Raw genomic sequence first — 20,094 nt, 5'->3', positions numbered from 1 at the left:
CTAAATATACTTTTCTTTTTTTTTGGAGAGAAAAAACAGATGAGGGAGTTGCTGATAGGGTTTTTTTTTTTTATTGCAGGCACCGAGGGCCCATTTGTATTCCTTAGCTTAAAAAATACTGCACACTCCCCGTCATGATGTCTGCCATAGCTGTAGTTAACCCACAGAGCGTATGAGAACCTTTGCAGATCATTTTCACTAATTAGTGTATTTGAGATTCAAGAATTCTCAAGAGACAAATCACTCCAAAAAAAAAATCCCATTTATTATTTAAATGTATTCAACAATTCCAAAAGATAAGATCGACAAACAAGTCATAGATTTCAATTACAAGCTGTTTGTTCTTCTCATCGTATCTATGGAGGCTCCACCCTACAGAGCACAATCTCATTGGCTGCTGAGTAAAATATCGGTCATTGGCTGTAGCACAGAATAACTGTGAAAAAGAACGATGTAGTTATGGCACGGCACATGCTAAAATGCGGACACTCACTGGTATGCACATACACATACGCAAACAGACGCACATACGCCCCCAAACGTGCAGTCGTAACAGGCCGAGTCACTCACCCAATCAGTTTCATTCTCAAGCAAGCTGTCAGGCCGCCATGTTGAGTAAATATTACCATAATGCCTGTGTGTTATTGAATATGCGGCTAATGAATGGATGGCATCCAGTGAAGCTCCAGAGACTCCGAAACAGAGAAATTGCCCACTCACTGTTCCTCGTGTGCGAGCACCTTATCCACTTTCCTCACTCCTGACTCCTTCAATGTGTGTTGGTGACTTTCCCTTGCCCGCCCGACGCTTCAGCTCACTTCTTAATTTGTTTTATTTCCTCTGTGTGAGAAACCTTTGGAGGTCGGAGGAGCTCTGGCCGGCTCTTCTCTGAAATCTGAAGATGTGCTGCATCACATGGCTGCTTGTGCTAAGTGGAACATCTACATGAGACTGAAACACTGAAAGGATTACGGGGAGTCGAGGAGCAGCAGGACATTGGGTGACAGAGTGAGAAACAGTGTGGGGTGCTTCGTGAGAAAGGCATCGTCTATATGGGATGTTTCCTTTTTCAGATACATTGGAAGTGCAGAATGTCTTGTTATTTTCCACACAGACAATATAGAGTTACCTTGCTGTACCCAGCAATGAAGAAATACACCCACCGCCATGAAATACTGAAAGACTTATTTCTTTTCCAGCTGTTAGATCTCTGAGCTGCATCACAAATAACATCTCTCAGTCAAACAGGATATCTTCACAAGGGACAAATATATATATTTTTTTTCTTAAATCTCATCTGTGTAGAATATTATGCATGTCTACAAAATAAAAACACAATCTAAGGTAAATTGCACAGAACAACACTACAGTCACTTCAGTCCGCCGTCGGAGCAGCATCCCGCTGGCCGCTGTGGAGAGAAGAAGTGAGATCATCCACTTTCGCAGGGTGTTTTTTTTTTTTTTTTTTTTTTTAATTCTTGTTGATATTTCTGTGCAATGGAGCAGGTCTGAAGAGGAGAGACACTGAAAGTGAGGAGCTTCTGACACGTCGACATGGCGTCGAGGAGTGCAGGGAAAAAAAAAAAAAAACCAGCGCACCTCCACCCAACATCTCACTCCTCCCACGCCGCTCGCCAAGCCCCTCTCAGTGTGTCCTCGGGAGCTTTGCATCCAAGCTCGGCTACAGAGCCGGGATGTCTCGGCTGATGGATACGAAGCAGAGGTGTCCGTGATGATGGAGAGAATTAGGAAAACTAGAAAGCATTCCGGCTTTTAACACACACACCCTCCCCCCCTGTCGTAACGGTTTCTTTCTCTGAGTCTCTTTCCCCCGTCTGACTGTCTTTGTGTTTTTGTCTCTTTCTCAATCTGCGTAGAGGATGAAGCCAGAGAAGGTGCTGTACTTGTTGTTGTTTCCACCGTGGGCTTTTCCCCCGTCGAGCTTGATGTAAACCTCGTCGCCCGCGTCCAGATGGAGGATGACGCTGTTTGAGGCGTAGTCATAGTTCTGGTCAGCGTCTTGAGCGATGGCACTGGCACGAACCTGCGAGAGAGAAGCCAGACAGACATGGAGGACAATGAATGGGCCTGTATGCAGCACACGTCACCTTACAATCACGCCGTTGGTAACCAGCCACGCTACTTACTCAAGTAGTGTTTTACTGAGCTACTTTATGACAGATATGCTCAGTAAAAACAATAAAATACTAAATACTGTCATCATCATCATCAGTTTCTCTTCATTCTCAGGTGCCACTTAAGGCCGTATCAATCATCTCCTGCCCACTAAGTTCATATTAACACAGTTTCCGTAATCACAAAACTTTACAGAGTAGCCTGTTTCGCCTTACGTCCAACCCCCAACCTGGACAGCCAGGATTTTTCTTTAGGGGATTTCCTTTCCTTCGCCACATGGTCCGATTATGTAGAGGTGGTGGACACTCGTCTGTGCCACTCAGCTGCCGAAGCATCCCAGGGGCTGCCATGAGAGGGACGTACGACATGTGACTTCAGTGGGAGAGCCTAAGTTTGTCGGTAGGCGTTTCTCAGCATTTGGGAGGAGAACATTTGTTGTCACTTGCTACCCTCGCTGAGACCTGTTGCCACTGCTTGAGCCCACACGAGCAAATTAAACCTCTGCATGAAACGGCAATGATCGTATGCTGACTTATTATGTTGTCACGGTGCAACCAGTGTGAGCACGCAATGACAAGCATCTGGTACAGTTTTTCTCGCATTGAAACTATCTTAAAAGATGCTTTTTTTTCAATTCTAACACTTTGTACAGGACAAGGTAGTGCGTAGCATCTATCTACACACTGCCCCAGGAACTAAGCTTGCTGTGTGACGCCACACACCCCAGCTTCTTGGTAATAATGTGCAGGAGTTACACTTTAAGCATGTTTAGCATGTAGCATCGCAAATGTGCAAGCCCCAGGACTCTTTAGCATGTAGCATGCAGCATGAAGTTACGTGATGCACCTGATTGGATAAATGGATAAACATAACGGCTCGGTCACAAACTTTCTCTTTTGTTCCTAATACAGTTCTGTGCAAAGTATTCCTGAAAACATTTGCGATATTTTGGTGCCCCCACAGCTAAGTGGAGATGTTTTATAAAAGTTTTGCGATGGATTGGACCTGCACTCCCAAATCTCATTTGCATAAAGTTGACATGATATCGGATTTCGGCACATATTCAATATCAAACATCCCTACTGTACTAGTATTTATTGACTGCATATTCTTTTTCTGACTATTTTCCATATGCAAGAGCCAGTTAAATCCATCACATTGGCAATTTCCTTGTTTTAACCTCTATGAGGACAATTTAGAGATTACAAAAGTTATATTCATACATATATATATATATATACGTATATCCCGCTCCCATGATCACGCATTCACTCAATGCGTTTACTTTAACTTGTGAAAAAAAGTTGGAATGGTACTTTTACAAAGTATGCATAATTATCTGAATTATAGAAGTGGTAATTTGTAATTATATCAATCTTTCATAGTAATTATATTCATCTTTACGTTTTGTTCCTACAATTCTCTTCAGCAGGACCTTATTACAATAGGTGTCAGACTGGGCACAGCAAAACAATAGTATTAATGTATATTTACGCACGCTGTAATTATTGAGCCTCAAATAGGATACAATTACATGATTCTTTGTACAATGTGAATGTGATGTTATATGAATGGACTCAGATCAGATTAGGACATCAAAGATTTAACTTGATGGAAATGAGAGACAGAGTAATGCTTTAAAATACAGTCAAACTGTAACAACACCTTGCTGTCAACATTTTGCCTCCGAAAGATGTCAACATTTAAAATTTGAAACTTTATTCTTCATTCAGTTGTGTAAATCTAAACACTTTTTGACATCATAAGTCCTTTTATGTCTTTCTCATGGAACAGTTAAGTCTCGTGAAACATTTCTGAAGTGTTTTAATTCCAAAGATAATAAATTATTGGGCACAACAGAGGCACAAATAAGAAATGTGACTCTGCATTGATGAGAAAGTTCCAGCACCAAGCGGGGGGAGGGGGGGGTCAGTCAAACTTCATTCTTCCTGTCAAGCAGATTTATGGCTTCAATTGAGCCTGTGGACCTAACATTCAACCCTCCAACGAGAGGTCCGCAAAATAAAAAAAAAAAAGAAACAGTTCTCACTCTGAGGGCTTTTCACCGGGGAACAAATTTACTGAGGAAAAATAAAATAACATAACATCAAGGATGGCTACTGAACATCTGCAGAAATATTTGATAACAGCGAGCAGTGACGACAGAGTCCGCTTTATGAAAAATAGAAATGGAGTTTATTTTTTATTTCTGTTTGTCTTTTACTGAATGTGTGTGTGTGTGTGTGTGTGTGTGTGTGTGTGTGTGTGTGTGTGTGTGTGTGTGTGTGTGTGTGTGTGTGTGTGAGTGTGTGTGTGTGTGTGTGTGTGTGTGTGTGTGTGTGTGTGTGTGTGTGCGTGCGTGTGTGTGTGTGTTGCACGAGTCTGACTGCAGGACTCTTGCAGTGTCTAAATCTCCTCCATCCATCCATCCATCTTCTACACCGTCCCATCCACCTTCAGGTCACTGGGGCCGAGGCTGATCCCAGCTGACTGTGAAGGCAGGGTTCATCCTGGACACTCCATCACGGGGCCAAACACAGAGGAACACACAACCACCATGGAATCTCCATGGAGAGATGCTGCAATTGTGCACCCGTACCACAACCGTAGCAAACAGTTCTGTGGATTATCTGACACCGCCTCAACTATTGTTTCGAAAGCTTTTTTCTGGTTTGTAGCTTTTTTTTCTGGTTTAATGAAACTTTGTTGGTACTTTTAATAAAAACACGTTTTAAATGTCATTTTTTTTTAAGTGTTAAAAGTGCAATAATGCACATCAATGACATAAAAGAAAGACTATTAATGTGTAACTTTACCTTGGTAGTGTGTCCAACAGTACAATGAGTGTTTGAAAGAAAACTCTTGTGTGTACATCACATAGGCTTGTGTGTACATCGACGCTCAAATTCTTTATTTCAAAGATACGCACATACAAATCTGACCACATGTTCAAAAGGTTGCATAACATCTTTTCCACAGAGGCAGCTGTACAAACTGGCGAAACTGAAGTAAATGTGGAGGCGTGGAGTGAGAAATTAGTGAGTTTAAGATAGAGATGAGCCGGGCTCTGTGGCCCGCTCCGTCTCTCTGATTGGAGCGTTTGGCTTGAGGCAGCATGAGCCAGTGAATCGCCACAGGATCCTCAGCTGATCTAGCATGTCAGCTCCACCGCGGGTAATATAGGTGCCAGGGTTTTGATAAGGAAGCCGAGTCCATCTGATCGAGAGAAATACAATCGATTTCTCTGCTTCTGATCGATGAATTTGAAGGAATAGTAATTGACAGTGTTGGCGTGCCTTCTTGTATTTGTTGAGTTCTCTTCTTATTCAATCAATTGTGTGGAAATTTCAAAAGAACTGATAATAATGTGTGACACTGATCAAATCTGATGTGATGCACAGCCTGTGTTTACGGACTGCTCAATATCTCCTCACTAGATCCTCTTTATTTTGGAAAAAGAGGAAGCAAACAATACTGACACACACACACACACACACACACACACACACACACACACACACACACACACACACACACACACACACACACACACACACACACACACACACGCATGAAATCACAGCTCTGGTTTCAGACCTCATGTGGTGCTGCTACACTTTTCATCCAAAATGAAGGGGAGTCTGGTGAGGTGGAAGTCCTAATTATCCAGAAACAGAAATTTAGGTCCAGTTTGCACAAAAAAGTTTCTCAAATATATTATAAAACTAGCAAGTCCCAGGGGAATATGACTAGCTTCTGAGTTTTGAGTGAAAATGTTTAATTTGGTTGGGTTTCTCTCTGTTAAAAGCACCTAGAAATTGTATGATTTGCCAAATAAATAAAGTTGAATTAAATCGAAATTGAAAAATCAAGTTTCTCATTTTAAATATTTTAAAAGTTGATCATATATATACAGAATTTTCTCAGGAATCTAACGTGATTTTCCATCTGCTCATGGATGTGTGAAGCCCTTCCAGAAAGTTGTGTTTTCTCCCGTTTTCATGATGACAGGGTCAGGGTAGTTTCGAAAAGTTTGTAGATAGAGGTAAATAATCTCCTAATTGTCACTATAAACCTACAACTTTTTGAAATTAAAGATAAAAAAGTAGATTTATTCGGGTGACCATACTTTGATTATGAGAGAGAATTACACTCAGCACAGCCTCAAGATATTCACATTACACAGTTTACTCAAAGATGCCTTCGACATTTTCATCATGTATATCCTATTTAACGATTTCATTTTACCAGTCCGGCCCACTCAAGAACAAATTGGCTGTATCTGGCCCCTCACACACCACAAAGGATCTCATTATTCAATGCAAACAACCAGTTAGTATAAATACATGTTTAATAGTTTCTTGTCAAACAATGAAGGGTTTTAGGGATTAACCCCCACCAACCAGCCAAAAGTTTGCATGTCAGAGCAAAAGCAGATTACAACAATCATATCTTGACTTTACTTGCCATTAGGCAGTTTCAACAGGACTTCCAACTCACACAAACATTAATTAAATGAGGATTTCACTACTAATTGTAAACCCAAAGTGAAACGGTTGATGATAATAAAGGAGGTAATCAACTATTGCCATATCATTTTTAAAATAGCATAAGGTACGACTTTTCATACGACTCATGTTTTACACTAATTGTGTAAAATCAGTCGGTTTTCGAGCTTTAATTGATCGAAGTTGCATTTATTTTAAAACTTTGATTTAAGACAGTTTCAACACAAAGAAAATTAGTTCTAACCTGAGTTAAAAACACATTTTATTATTAATATTAATACAAATTAAACGGAACAAGGCATTCTGGGAAATCCTTGTCTGTTTCTTAAAAGAATATGCGCTTTAATTTCTGCAGAAGTAAGACATAAACGCTATAGATTTATATTTATGGTAGATTTTGTTGGGCAAAAGTGTTTTTCTACCTATTCTACCTTAAAGTAATTTCCTTGATTCAACTTTGGTTCACACTCTAGACAATTTGCTGGTCCATCACAGTGCAAATTATCCTTCTTGAAACTCTTGGATGAAGCGTAGTGTTTATGTTTTCGTCTCAAAAGAGTTTCATGTGTACACAGCAACATTGAGAATGATGTTCATTACCAAAAACAGCAGAAATGCAGAAGATGTTGTTTTCTTGTTTGACCACTAGTGGGTGCTGTTGATTGTTGTTGGAATGAAACCCGTCACACATGCACACAGAGAGAACAATACTCGACAAACATTAACGATGGTGAGTACACGGACAGACGACAAAGTAGAATTGCTATTGCGGGTGGCCCTCAACTGTAGCTTTTCCAGGAAGTGTTGTTTTCGCCCGTTTACACAATGACAGTCAGTGCATTTTCAAAAAGTTCCACCTTTGGAGTCATTCTCAAAAGTTTTTGTTTTCTTTTTTTTTTTTTTCACTTTAAACCTTGGTGTGAGCAGGGCCTGACTGTGATCCAGATGAAATGAACTACATTTCCATCTGGATCACCAGCCCACCATGAGAAAAGTCTCACGCCGAGTCGAATCCAAATGCCGGCAGCTGGCAAAGCATCCTTAAACTTTGTGCTGAGTCTCTGTTTCTGGTCACATGCTCCACATTCACATTCTAGTAGCACGGTTTCTGGTCTCCACCAACTCTCAAGGGAAATATGTAACTTTGTAGCTGCTAAATTCCCCTGCTATGTTCAGTAGCAACCAGCTAATTGTGCTGAGCCAGTCGTGTAGAGCAGGTTCTGTTGGGGTTGTTCCACTGATAATGCTGCTGGAAACAGCACTGTGGAAGCAGTGCGACTGAGCCAGAGCAGTAAAGTTGGTGCAGGACCGATAACAAATGGGCTGAAAATCACTATAATCCTCCATTAAGCAGAGCGGAGCTGCAGATTCAGGTGAAAATGCTCTGCGTCAACACTGTTAGCCACATCTTTAATTGTTTGTAGACTGTCCTTAGATACATGGTGCTAAAATATCAGATATCGTCCCTTTAAGTTCGATGTGCTGGCTGGTGAGCGGGTCAAAGCCTTTTTTTACTTACAGTGGGAACTGTGCCTCGCTGCTATTAAATTGCTACTAACAAGGAATCCTGCATCATTTGTAACGTAAATTGAGTAGAATTGAGCAAGAAGATCATTATTTTCTCTAGAGAGAGAAAATAAGGAAGCACTGTACATCCTTTAAAGTAGCCGATGGTTAAATAAGCCTATTAGTCACTTTGTCCGGTCAGTAAGGTTGAATCCAAATCAATAGTTTGCGTGCATTTGAAGTGTTTTCTCTGGTTCATTACAGGGTCTCTAAAGTCAAGCATGGCCGTTGCCTTGGCTCGGCGTTCGTCCACGCGGCTTCAGAATGGAGGCGGATGTCGACAGGCTGTCCAACAGGCATCACGAAGAATTCACAATAATTAGCTGGCCTGTTTAAAGCGTCCACACAACAGGCATATTGACAAATGTGAGGAGAGGCCAGCGACTGACAGAGACCCCCCCCCCCCCCCCCAGTCAGAAAGCAGTACTGCTGCCAAGCTTAACAGGGACTCTCCAACACACTTTCTTTTACATTGATTTAAAAGATACATTAGTGGTGCACAATTTAGCTCACTTTTCGATATGATATGAGAAATTGAAATTTTTCTTCTTTCTTGGAAAATAGCTGCTGTTGTCAAAGCGAAACTCAGCTCATCTTCTCTTGACTTTTATAAAAAAAAAAAAAACAACCTCCATTTAGAAACATAAATGTGTGCAGAGGCTGTGCAGAGGCGTACAAAGTCTTATCAAAATAGTGTATATAAAGCTTTCATGAACTCGATATCCAGTCGTTCGATCCGCTCTTGCCCAAGAGCACGGAGGGACTCATTTGTATTCGGAAAAACGCTTGCTTCAAAAATTGTGGCTTTTCAAGCTGTAAATGGTACAGGAGTCATACATTTGTGGTAGGAATCAGAAATTCCGTCAGAGAAGTGTTTTGAGAGTTTTAAGTGCTTCTCTCACCGCCAAGTGTCACAATGGCAAACAGACAGACGTAAACTCCAGGCGATGCAGTAGGTCACGAAACCAAACGCGGCGCCTTTCTTGAAGCACTACTCTAAAATGCATTTAAGTGGCAAGGTGTCATATTTGTGACACCGCGTTCTGAACCTGGACAAATCATCCCGTGTGCTCCAGCGTGTTGTTAACACATCCATCATCTCCGCACAGCAGCTTATCTCGGGTCGAGCGAAATCCACCCAGAAATAACATTGTAAATGCTGCCAGGGCGTTTCTCTCTTGATCCCGCGGTGAGAAAAAAGCTTTTACGTGTGCAAATGTTAAGATGTCTGAGAGAGATGTTTTCCTGGTTTCAACATAATGAAACCCTGAACTTCATTTGAAGGTTTTTGTTTTTTTTCGCTGCACAAAAAATCAACTTGTGACGATGAAAAAAACCCTGTACAATTTGTGATCAAAAACACAAAATTGAAGGATTTTGTTGTAACAAAACATGCAGTAATTTTACAGTTACTGGCTATTGAAATGCATTGACAGTCATATATTTTCCATCTGAAAATAAAGACTATTCAGAACATTTCCCTACTTAACATGAAACAAACACTGAGTTAATTATCTGTTTCAGCTCTGCTTTCATTTGTCTGTTTGCAAAGTAGCTGTCATCCCTTTTGTATTTAAAATACATTTTATCCCACAAAAAGTACAAAATAAAGGTGAAGATGAGTCGACCAGAGGGAGGGCTGATCCTGAGATGATATTGTGGATTTCTTGTGAATTCCTCACCCAGACCATGAGACGCTCACTCCTCTGAGTGTCTCTCAAAAAGACCACTGTACAATGCTACGCTCTCAGCTCGCCGCATTAAATTATGCAGCATAGAGGAGCAAGGTGGAGGCTGTTTTTACTCTCCTAAAAGCCTCATTGTCATAGATTCTATACAAAAGACTGCTGAAAAATTTACACAAATCTTGAAGAGATAATAACTAAAATAGTCTTTTAATTACAACAGATGTGTCAAACATGTGACCCACGGGCCAAAACTGGCCAATCAGGCCCGGACAACACACATGATTGATTTCTGGTTTATTTTTAATAATAATAATAATAATAAAAAAGCATGTTATCAACAGCAGTCATCAAAAACCAGCCACAACACCATAGCAGTGAGAGTCATCTACATTATTGACATCAAGACAACACAAACAACAAAGCCACAATACGAGGGTGAAAGATATGCAGGCTGAGTTTTCTAAACTCAGGATAATGTCTATTTGACGCAGTATTTCAAGATAGTATTAATCCACTCCGCTTCACACAAGTACTTGAGTGCTTTGTTCCCCTCATGTCAGAGGGACCAGACCTCATTCAAGGATATAGAATGATGTGCACGTGCTGCATTTTATAGAGATTGAAGGAATATGTCCCTATTTGTCCCATAAAGTGTGTAAAAGTGGCAGATGTGTGTCGTTGTGTAATAAAAGTAATGGAAACCTCACATAGATGCAGCAGAGTAACCTCGAAAAACCCAGAAGTATATAAAAGTCCATTACAAATCCAGCAAATTTATATTTAAAAAAAATAATACTATAATATTATTGTTAAGACTTTAAATAAGATAATATAAATGGTTGCATTCAGATTTTCTATCATCATTTTCGTTGTCAGTTAATTTCCAAAGTTATTTTTGTACCAATGGTAACAGTGATTAAATGTAGTAAAACACATTAGGAGGCCTCTCAGAACTGTATCTGAATCTTTGCCTAAAGACAGACAATATTTTGATAAACAGGCTTGATTGGATTGTCTATTCATACAGAGGAAACGCAACTCACAACTGTGAGTCCATTGTTACTAGTTCAGCTCAGTTGCGATAATTTTATGTGCTGTTGGTCTCTGCACAAGAATGAGTTTGACTCTCCTACTTTTAATGAACTTTTTTTTCTCATCCCGATGACCTTCCCCAGACTATATGTACAACCAACTCTTTTCAGAGGAGGTATGTTTTCCTCTCCTTAATTAGTGAGTCCGGCCGACGTGCTCTATAGGAGAATTTTTGGAGAGCATGTGCAATGTACAAGTACTGTAAAAGCTAATCTGGATAATGAAATTCTGTGGAGAGGCTTTAAGATGGAGGAGTGATATATGGACTATTGTACTTTTTTCATTGTTTATCCTCCTGATTAAATCTTGCACTGCTCCAATATCAGTGTGCAAACAAATCCTCCTGTTCGGATTGTGCGATGCCAGCGTCCAGTGCATATTAATATGATACGACGTGCCACGAGCGTCGAAAGTCAACACCATCTTATTAGAGGGTTAGCGCCTTGGGTTGCAGGGGGGGCAGGTGACGACAGCTCGGGAGGATTTGTCACTTGGGATTTTAATGAAACTTTATCAAAATATTTGCTTTGTGGGTCGCCACACAGAACCAGGCAACCTCTGGCAATGTCACAGATGTGTAATGTCATTAAGTTATTCTCTTCATTTGCCCTTCAAGGAGCTAAATTTAAGGTACCATCAAGTGCTTGATTTATGTTTTATAGTTCCATCTGGAGTAACAGGGCAGTATAAATATAGCTTCTTTTTTAATATTAATATAGGAAAGAAAAATAAATAAAATCAAAAATCAAAAAGTTAATTCCTGAAATGCTTCTAGTATTTTTGTTTAGTTTCCTCGCTCGGGTGGTTTTTATCCCCTTCTGAGACTAACAGCCGCAGTCTAGGCCTCCTCCGTTTGCTTTCAATGAGAACCACGCATGAATAAAACCTTCATCCGACTTTTGAAATAATGATCAGGGAGCTTCTACTGAGGCTTTTTCTCCTCCTCCTCTAAGAACTTGTTATGGGGCCAGAGGTTCGACGGCAGGGTACAGCAGATGTACAGCCGGAGACGAGCAGGACAAACAGCCAACTGGCAGTGCGTGACCTTGACACAGAATATGTAGAGGAACTTTGACAAGACAAACAAAGCGTGAGGCCGTAAGCGTCGGCTGCAGCGATGGTAAATGAGGTGTCAGGCAATGTTGTCTTCCTCGTGGCTGCTCGTGCGTGTTTGCATCCGTCATGTCGTCAACATCATGGCTTTGATTGAATAAAATTCAGAGTGAAGACAGCCAATTCAAGGCTTGGGCTTAATAGATAATGCATGATGGCTGCGGCAAAATGCAGATATGCTGAACTCAAGCTCTTAACTTGTGCACAAGTGAATGTAACAGTCGAACAATGCTTGGCCAGTCACTTGGACCTTGTTTTACAATTAACCTTTTACATGAATTGCTGTGTTGGCTTTCATCCACCAACACTTTTTCCCGATTCGTTTCATATGAATCGTCCAAATTTCATGTTTCATCTGTGTTTTCTGCCGCAGGAGCCTCTCACTGGGAGAGTTATCCCACAAGAAGCTTTGTCACTGTGACAAGGACATGTCTCGTGGCTTCTCTGACAGCGATTTGTTGACTTGATGTTGAGCCTCCATTTTGGATCAACGAGTCTGTTGGTCCTTTTTAAATCAAAGTGTGCAGCCGTCTAATTGTGTTTGAACATTCCAGCCGTGAACCGCATGCTTAATGGCAGCTTAGATGGCTTGCCATCACTATTGAGCCTGATCCAACATTTCACTACACACACACACACACACACACACACACACACACACACACACACACACACACACACACACACACACACACACACACACACACACACACACTCTTCATATGCATTTTTCTGGACTTAATGAGCGAAAACTACAGAAAACTACAGGAAACTACAAAAATGAGGAAACATAGTGTACGGAAGCGCCATGTGCCGCGGGTTCATTTGATGGTGGCACCTAAGCATGATAGGATGAAATGAAAAGGTAACGGGAGATTTGCCATCTGTCAGACAGGAGTAGAAAAAGGTCTCCCGAATTAATTTTGCCAGATGTTCACGTTATACCTGCTGGACCCAATTTGAAAAGGGAGTGACTTTCATGCAGAAACACCTTCCATTGTTTATGAAACTGCTCATAGCCGTGACAAAAGTTAGTGTGTGTCAGACATAAGTTCATTAGTTTGTCGTTTACACCTCTAATATTCGATACGGAATACTGCAGGGAGCTTCCAGCAGCCAAATCCCAGGATCACCATTCGGCTGCTGCGACCGTGAGGATAAAAGTAAGACAGCTCCTCTTGAAAGAGGCCTGTCAGAGGAAACAGGAGTGGGGAAAAAAAAGAGATATCAACTTTGACCTTCAATCCAGCCACTCTTTTCATTCTTGTGTCCGACTCATCACGCTCAGTTAATTACTGTGATACACAGCACCGTCTGCCTGCAGCAGCAACACCTGGAACACAATCATTGCTCACAGCATTGTCTGGAGAGACACTCTCGCTGCAAAATTTTCAACCTTTGTTCACACACACACAGCCTGTTTCTTCCAGTTTGCTTCGTAGTAAGCCCTGAGGCAGTAAGACTTTGCTTTTTCTCACTTTAAAAAGCATCAAAACGAAGCAAAGTGCATTTCTGTACGAGCGCTACATGAACGGGAGACACTGGTCTGTTCGGGCGTACTTCCCTCTCTTTTTTTTTCCTTTTTTTTCAAGCCAAGTCGTTTCCTTCTGATAGTTTACCCATATTCATTTTGAGGGGGGTAGGAGGTGTTAAACACATTGAGTTATGTGGCAGACTGTGAGTCATTTGAAGACACCGACTCACCGCTCTCCTGTGAAGAGGGAGAGGATAATTGTGGGTATCATAGGAGACTGAATTCGGGGGACGTCTAAATGTCAGGGGCATGGGGAGAGACTGAGAGAGAGATGTTTGCATAAGAGGGCTAGGGGCACTTGTCTATGTCCCATATGGCCCTCATTATAATGAAGAAGCCTTGTGAGTCAACACCATAGCATCCTTGAGTCAGCCAGCCACAGGAGACAATCCGTAGCCTATTTTGGACCGTATGTTTTCGGTCTCCCAGTACAAGAGACATTAGCTGTATTTCACGAGCTACTTAATCTGAAATGCCAGTGCAGGGTGTGCACGCACTGCTGAACCTCAATGCCTCTCTATTTGAGGAGCGCCGCATAAAGACGCGTTGAAAAGTAATCGAATGATTACAGACGAGTGGTGGGCAGTTTTTGAACAAGTTTTGAAACTTCACCAATAACTGATAGATTTTCTTTTCCACGCTCGCAGATGACAGCCTGGTGTCATCTTGACATTTCCAATCTGTGTGGTATTTCCTAACAACGTGGGCCAATCTTCATTTAATAGCCCTCGCACCTAATTAGGCCAGCTCTAATGTTCCACTCGGCGGAGTGTCAAATGCAATGTCCAATTACACAGCAGATCAAGGCCAAAGGTCCGCCTCCACTACCTCTCAGGCTGATTATAGAAGAAGTGCCACGATATACATCACATGGAAAGAAACAAGTCTGTCAGGAGAAGGAAAGAGACGCATACATGCACACACACACGCACACATAGGGGATCAATACCGCAGGCAAAGAGGCTGAGGGACTGAGGGTGGCTCTCTCAAACCCCGCCGGTTTATTCCAGACAGAGTCTCTCTGTTACACCCAGCAAACACACAGAGGCCTCTCAGTGCTGAAGTTGCAGCACGTTGAAGAATAGCAGGTCCGAACATTACCAGAATGTTAAAATCAATCAAGACTGTATTGTTTAAACCATTTCAAATACTCATTGACGTGCACTTGCATATTTGATTTGATCAGAACAGAAATTTCACAAACATTTTTTTTTAATACGATGTTCCTGTTTTTGTGTAAATGCCAATACTGGAATCTGAATCTGGATTCAAACAGAGCAGACCTCCAGATGGCTCGTCTCCCATGTTTGATGCGGAGATTGATACCAGACGTTAAACACAATGCGTGGGTTTTACCTGGGTGCACAGCGACACCATAAACAGTGTTGTGTTCATGTGTATCCTAGCTGAGGACCCCCCCCCCCCCCCCCCCCCCGAGGTGTCTTTATGAGCTGTGATGGGCCGAGGCGAATGGTTTGACAGGGAAATGACACGTGACTTCGCCTGTGTGAGCGACACTTGCTCTTTAAAGGAATCACTTTTCCCACAGGTGAGATGAGCTCATCTTTTCAGAACAGGATGAGACTTTTTGACTTATTCTCTCATCGTGCATCACTTGAGAGCAATGAAGAATATTGATGGCTTTGTGTGTTAGCAAATCGATTGTCTGCTACTGTCATCCAGATTTACTCTTTAAAAAAAAAAAAGGAGATCTTTTAATGATAAAAACTTCCTCCACCTCTAAAAAAGTCTACTTCTGTAGACATAGAGGAGAGATGGAGGGCAGTGCACAGTTGGGGTGGGTTGAGGCAGTGGGTTAGAAGGGGGACGAGCATACATGTGTGTGTGTGTGTGTGTGTGTGTGCGTGTGTGTGTGTGTGTGTGTGTGTGTGTGTGTGTGCCTATGCGTGCGTGCGTGCGTGCATGTGTGCGTGTGTGTGTGTGTGTGTATGCCTATGCATGCGTGCGTGCGTGCATGTGTGCGTGCGTGTGTGTGTGTGGGTGTGTGTGTGTGGGTGTGTGTGTGTGTGTGTGGAGGAGACTGCAGCAGTAATTGCAAGGGAAGAGCCATGTGCACGAAGGACGTTGAAGCTTATTAAAGGAGGAGACAGAGTGATTATTCACTATGGTCCTCTTGAGAGACTGACGCTGAAGTCATTGCTTTTAATTAACTCTGAAACGGTTTTGCGGATTAATAACAATATTAAGAAGGGAACAGAGAGGAGAAGCGCAAACACATCCTGGATCTGGTTCAAGCTTTTTAATTACAATTAAATAGACTCCATGGCACAATAGCGCAATAACTATGTCTTTTCTGTCCTCTTTTCTTCTACTGTGTCCATTAACTTCACTCATTGTCTCTGCCTTGTCACTGAGGATGTGTCCCAGGCAGGTGAAAGTAAAACACTGACTCAACAGTGAGAGCTTTAAGATTGGTTGGAATATTTGGCATATGAGAAAATAAATAAATAACAGGCCATGCAGAAGCCAGAAAAAGTGTGAGAATAAGAAGTTGGAAAGCAGAAAAAGTTCTGAAAATTGATTTCTTATTTGTTTGTTTACGTGGGAACCTTTTTTTTTTTTTGGTCTAGAAAACTGTCACAATGCTACTGGAAAATGTGTGGATCCAGAGGAAATGGGAGCAGCAGAGAACAAATAAAGTACCATAACCTATGGATGCTGATCTTCAACACAGCTTGTGAGGACACCCTGGAGTGGGAGGAGCACATGCTGGACTGAAACAGTACCGCAATGCCTGGAAACTCACTCCTGTACCAAAGCCAAAAGATGATAAAATACCAGCATTGTCTGCAATTCCCTGGCCTACCCTGTCCCAACTCACAGTATAGCTTTTTGCCGCCTTAATGAGCTGAGTAAAGCACCGGTGTGGCTCAAGGAGTTTCAGCTTGACTCCAAACACTTCATCAGCGATGTAGGATAAGTTGGCCCAACATTTATAACCATTCACAGTCATTTACTCCAACCGAGGCTCTGGGGCCTTCTCCATCAGCCCAGCGCACAGCCTAATAAATACCATGAGAGGATTGCACATTTATGCAAAAGCTGTGCCCAGGACAGCGGAAGATGGACAAAAAGAAGCAGTTACTACTTTATAAACATTACACGGGTCTCTGGAGATACTCACGCCGCATGTGTCTAACTTAAGTACTTCCACACCCTCCTCTGGGGAACACAATGGAGCGGGAACAGAAGGCGTTTTATAGGAACATATGTTCTTCTTCCCCGATTATATATCAATGCTTTTACGCCCACCCATAAACATTACTGTTGAGTGAGACATTATATATAGCCAGAGATTGCTGCAACTCTCTTTTTCTTGCTGGGTATGAACTTGGTGAGGGTAAAAGAATTAACCTCCAGCTGCACTGGTGTCACGGCGAGCTCAACCCGCAAAGCCAACAACAACTGTTATTTCACCACCTGCACATATCATGGCCATAGGTGGAAATCAGTGGGGGTCTGGATCCCCCTTGTTCGTGAGAAAAACAGATAGTGATCTATTAGTGGACCCTCCACTAATTGATTTTTATTGACATGGAATTTCTACCCTTCATCATTAGGTCAGCACTTTAAGTCAACAACCCCGACAGAGTTTTTTTGTAAATTTGCACAATTTTCTCAAAAATAGGTTCCACAATTTGAAAAAACTAAAGCTTACGTACGTGTTTCGCAAGCAATCACATAAAATATATAACCAGTAGGATACTGATTGACCATGTTGTTGTTGGGTGCTGTTGGTGAATCATAAACTGGATGTAAAATTAATGACACACTTCATGTGATTTGAGGTGAGTGTGATCTCATACATTGTGTGCAGTGAAATACAAAAGCAGGATAATTTATGAACTGACTGTAAGTGTAATTCACTTTGAGCATGGAGGGAAGAAACACTCAGTTATAATACTCCTTATCGTACATATAAAAACTGATTTTCAAACAAATGCATTTATAAAAGAAATTTAAACCTTTTTTATATAATAAATGTTCTTTTTTATCTCATTTCTCTCCATTTTGATTCAAGCCAGAGCAAACAAATGGAATAATATAGACAAAAACTGTAGCTTGCCATCCGGCTCCTTTTTTATTTTTAAGGAGAAAACGTTTGGCAGAGCCACTTTGAAGATAACAGATCTGCAGGCTGATCGGATGTCTGAGCTGCAGCCGCACATTAACCAACCTGAGAAGACCCTCCAGGGCGCACAATAACATTACAGCACCATTAATATGATGCATCCAAGAATCCCAGAATAGACCACAAAGGCGTCCTGGTGCATTTAGCACGTGCGTAAATGCAGAATGGACGCAGGGCGATGTTAAACGGTAAGATGCATATCGCAAATGTAATTCTTAATATATCATAAAAAGCCGCTCTGTTTTCTACGCAAATGTTAAAGTTATTGGAGTATGTTTCTTTCTTTCTTTTTTTTTTAACCGAATTGCAATGAATAAGAGATCAAACCGCGCTTTCCAAACCTGGTATTAAGTTAACTTCATCACTTATTTAGTAAACGAGTGCGATTGCATATTTATAATATTTATTCCGATAGTTTATGAAGCAATTTATACATTTCCCTCAGCGCTCAAGCTTCTCAGCCACAGTCCGGTATAATTCCGCTCCATTCACGGGAAACAAAAACAGAGGCACGCCTGGTAGTTTTCCGAGGAATTCAACGTGAAGCCCAAAAAAAAAAAAAAAAAGACAGAGCGACTCTCAGCCCAAACTGTGACCGTCCTCTGAACCGCAGGACGCGGGGATGCCAGGACACCACGCGCGCGGCTTCCACCAGCGGACTCGTCTTTCCGTGCAGGTGCGCCTCAGCTGTGCGCTCTGGGCTTCCGACGGGTACTGCTGCTGCTTTCTCCTCGCAACGTCGCTTTTTTTATTTCTAAACTCAACGGAAAATAGGCTTTCCAGGGTGTTGCTATATCTTCTGGAGCACAATGAAAGAATGACATTCCTCTACAGTAAGGTAACAAAACTTAGGGGAAGTTTAAAAAAGACCCACCTGGCCGTTCTTGCAGAGGTCTGCCCACATGCTGGTGCCATCCCCTCCTCTCATCAGCACGTGGTAGATGAAGAAGTATGTGCCAGGTATGCTGCAGATGAATTTGCCCGAAATGCCATCGTAGTTGTTGCCCAGGTTGGTCACCACGTCGTCAAACTTGAGGATCTCGTAACCTTCGTGGGGGTTCTTGAGCCCCGCATAGAAGGCCACCCGAGGCACCGTGTTGTAGGTGGCTGTGCTGATAGCTCCGTTACCCCCCAGACCCAAAATCCCAGTCCTCCCTTGGTCTCCTCTGTCACCAGGAGGTCCGGCTGGTCCCGGCGGTCCGGGTTCTCCGGGTGGTCCGGGCGGCCCGGGCTTGCCCGGCCGGCCAGGCTTCCCCTGTGGGCCCTGCAGTAAGGTGGAGGGTGGAAGCACATTGCTGTGGTCGCTCAACGCCTCCGCCTCCGCCTGGAGACCGGTGGAGCTGGTGCTGCTGGCCGGCGTGCCCTTGTTCAGGTAGGGGTCACACACCATACGACAGGTGCCCAGCATCTCGTAGTGGCTGGAGTCTGTCCCCACAGAGCTGACGAGCACCGGGATGAGCACCACCAGCACCAGGACCAGCATAACCCCTACGGCAGCCGCCACCAGGGTCTTCCTCCCGATGCTGAGTCGGGGAAGGGGCTGCGCTGCCAGCGTGGGTCTCCCGGGGGCGGAAATGGTGACTGCTTGGTGTGGGGAGCCTGTCACCGAGGAAAGGGACCCGGAGATCCCGAGTAGAGTTGCGAGAGGAGCGGTGAGTGTGTGAGGGTGAGACAGAGACCCACATACACTTGCTACACCTCACTGCTCCACTCAGTCACTCTAAAGTAGGCAAGCAGTCACTCGCACATCCCAAAAAAAAAAAAAAAAAGACTTAAGGAAACCCAAGCATACAAAGGGAGACATTCAGCGCGTACTTACAAACACAATCTGACTTGTGAGAAGAAGCAAGAAGGATGCAGAGCCCAGAGGAGTGGAGTGAGAAACAGAGAGAGAGAGAGAGAGAGAGAGAGAGAGAGAGAGAGAGATGATGGGAGTGGGTGAGAGTGAGAGATACAGAGCAGCCACTGGATCTGTGTGCATGCGTGTGTGTGTATGAGTGTGTGTGTGTGAGTGTGTGTGTATGTGTGTGTGAGCGCGTGTGTGTATGTATGGTGAGTTTGTGGTGCTGGATTCTCAGACTTGGCTTTTTATACAGCTGTAGCAGCAGAGTCGCCCCTCTCCCTCTCGCCCTCTCTTTCTCTCTCCTCTCCCTCCTCCCCTCTGCTCCCCCATCGAGCGAGAGGTTGGTGTGGTTCTCTCTCTCTCTCTCTGTCTCTCTGTCTCTCTCTCTCTCTCTCTCTCCACACTGCATTTTTTTCAACCACTCTCCTGAACCATCTTGCTCCCCCTCTTTCAACCCCTCT

At 42.8% G+C, this 20,094-nt stretch overlaps 1 protein-coding gene across 1 annotated transcript; it reads right to left on the bottom strand.

Moving 5' to 3' along the window:
• Nucleotides 1–1,864: 1,864 nt before the first annotated feature.
• On the bottom strand, nucleotides 1,865–19,391 carry LOC308140893 (C1q-related factor-like; the record flags this gene model as incomplete). Its single annotated transcript, XM_080510855.1, has 2 exons — nucleotides 18,665–19,391; nucleotides 1,865–2,044 (listed from the first exon to the last, which is right to left on the bottom strand). Exons 1-2 carry the CDS (start codon nucleotides 19,271–19,273, stop codon nucleotides 1,865–1,867), a joined length of 789 nt encoding a protein of 262 aa, XP_080366981.1. The 5' UTR covers nucleotides 19,274–19,391.
• Nucleotides 19,392–20,094: the final 703 nt, after the last annotated feature.

This window comes from Blennius ocellaris, assembly GCF_963422515.1.
Source record: "Blennius ocellaris genome assembly, chromosome: 16".
Lineage (NCBI taxonomy): Eukaryota > Metazoa > Chordata > Actinopteri > Blenniiformes > Blenniidae > Blennius > Blennius ocellaris.
Note: the sequence above shows the minus strand (reverse complement) of the source record. Positions and strands in the feature narration are given on the sequence as shown.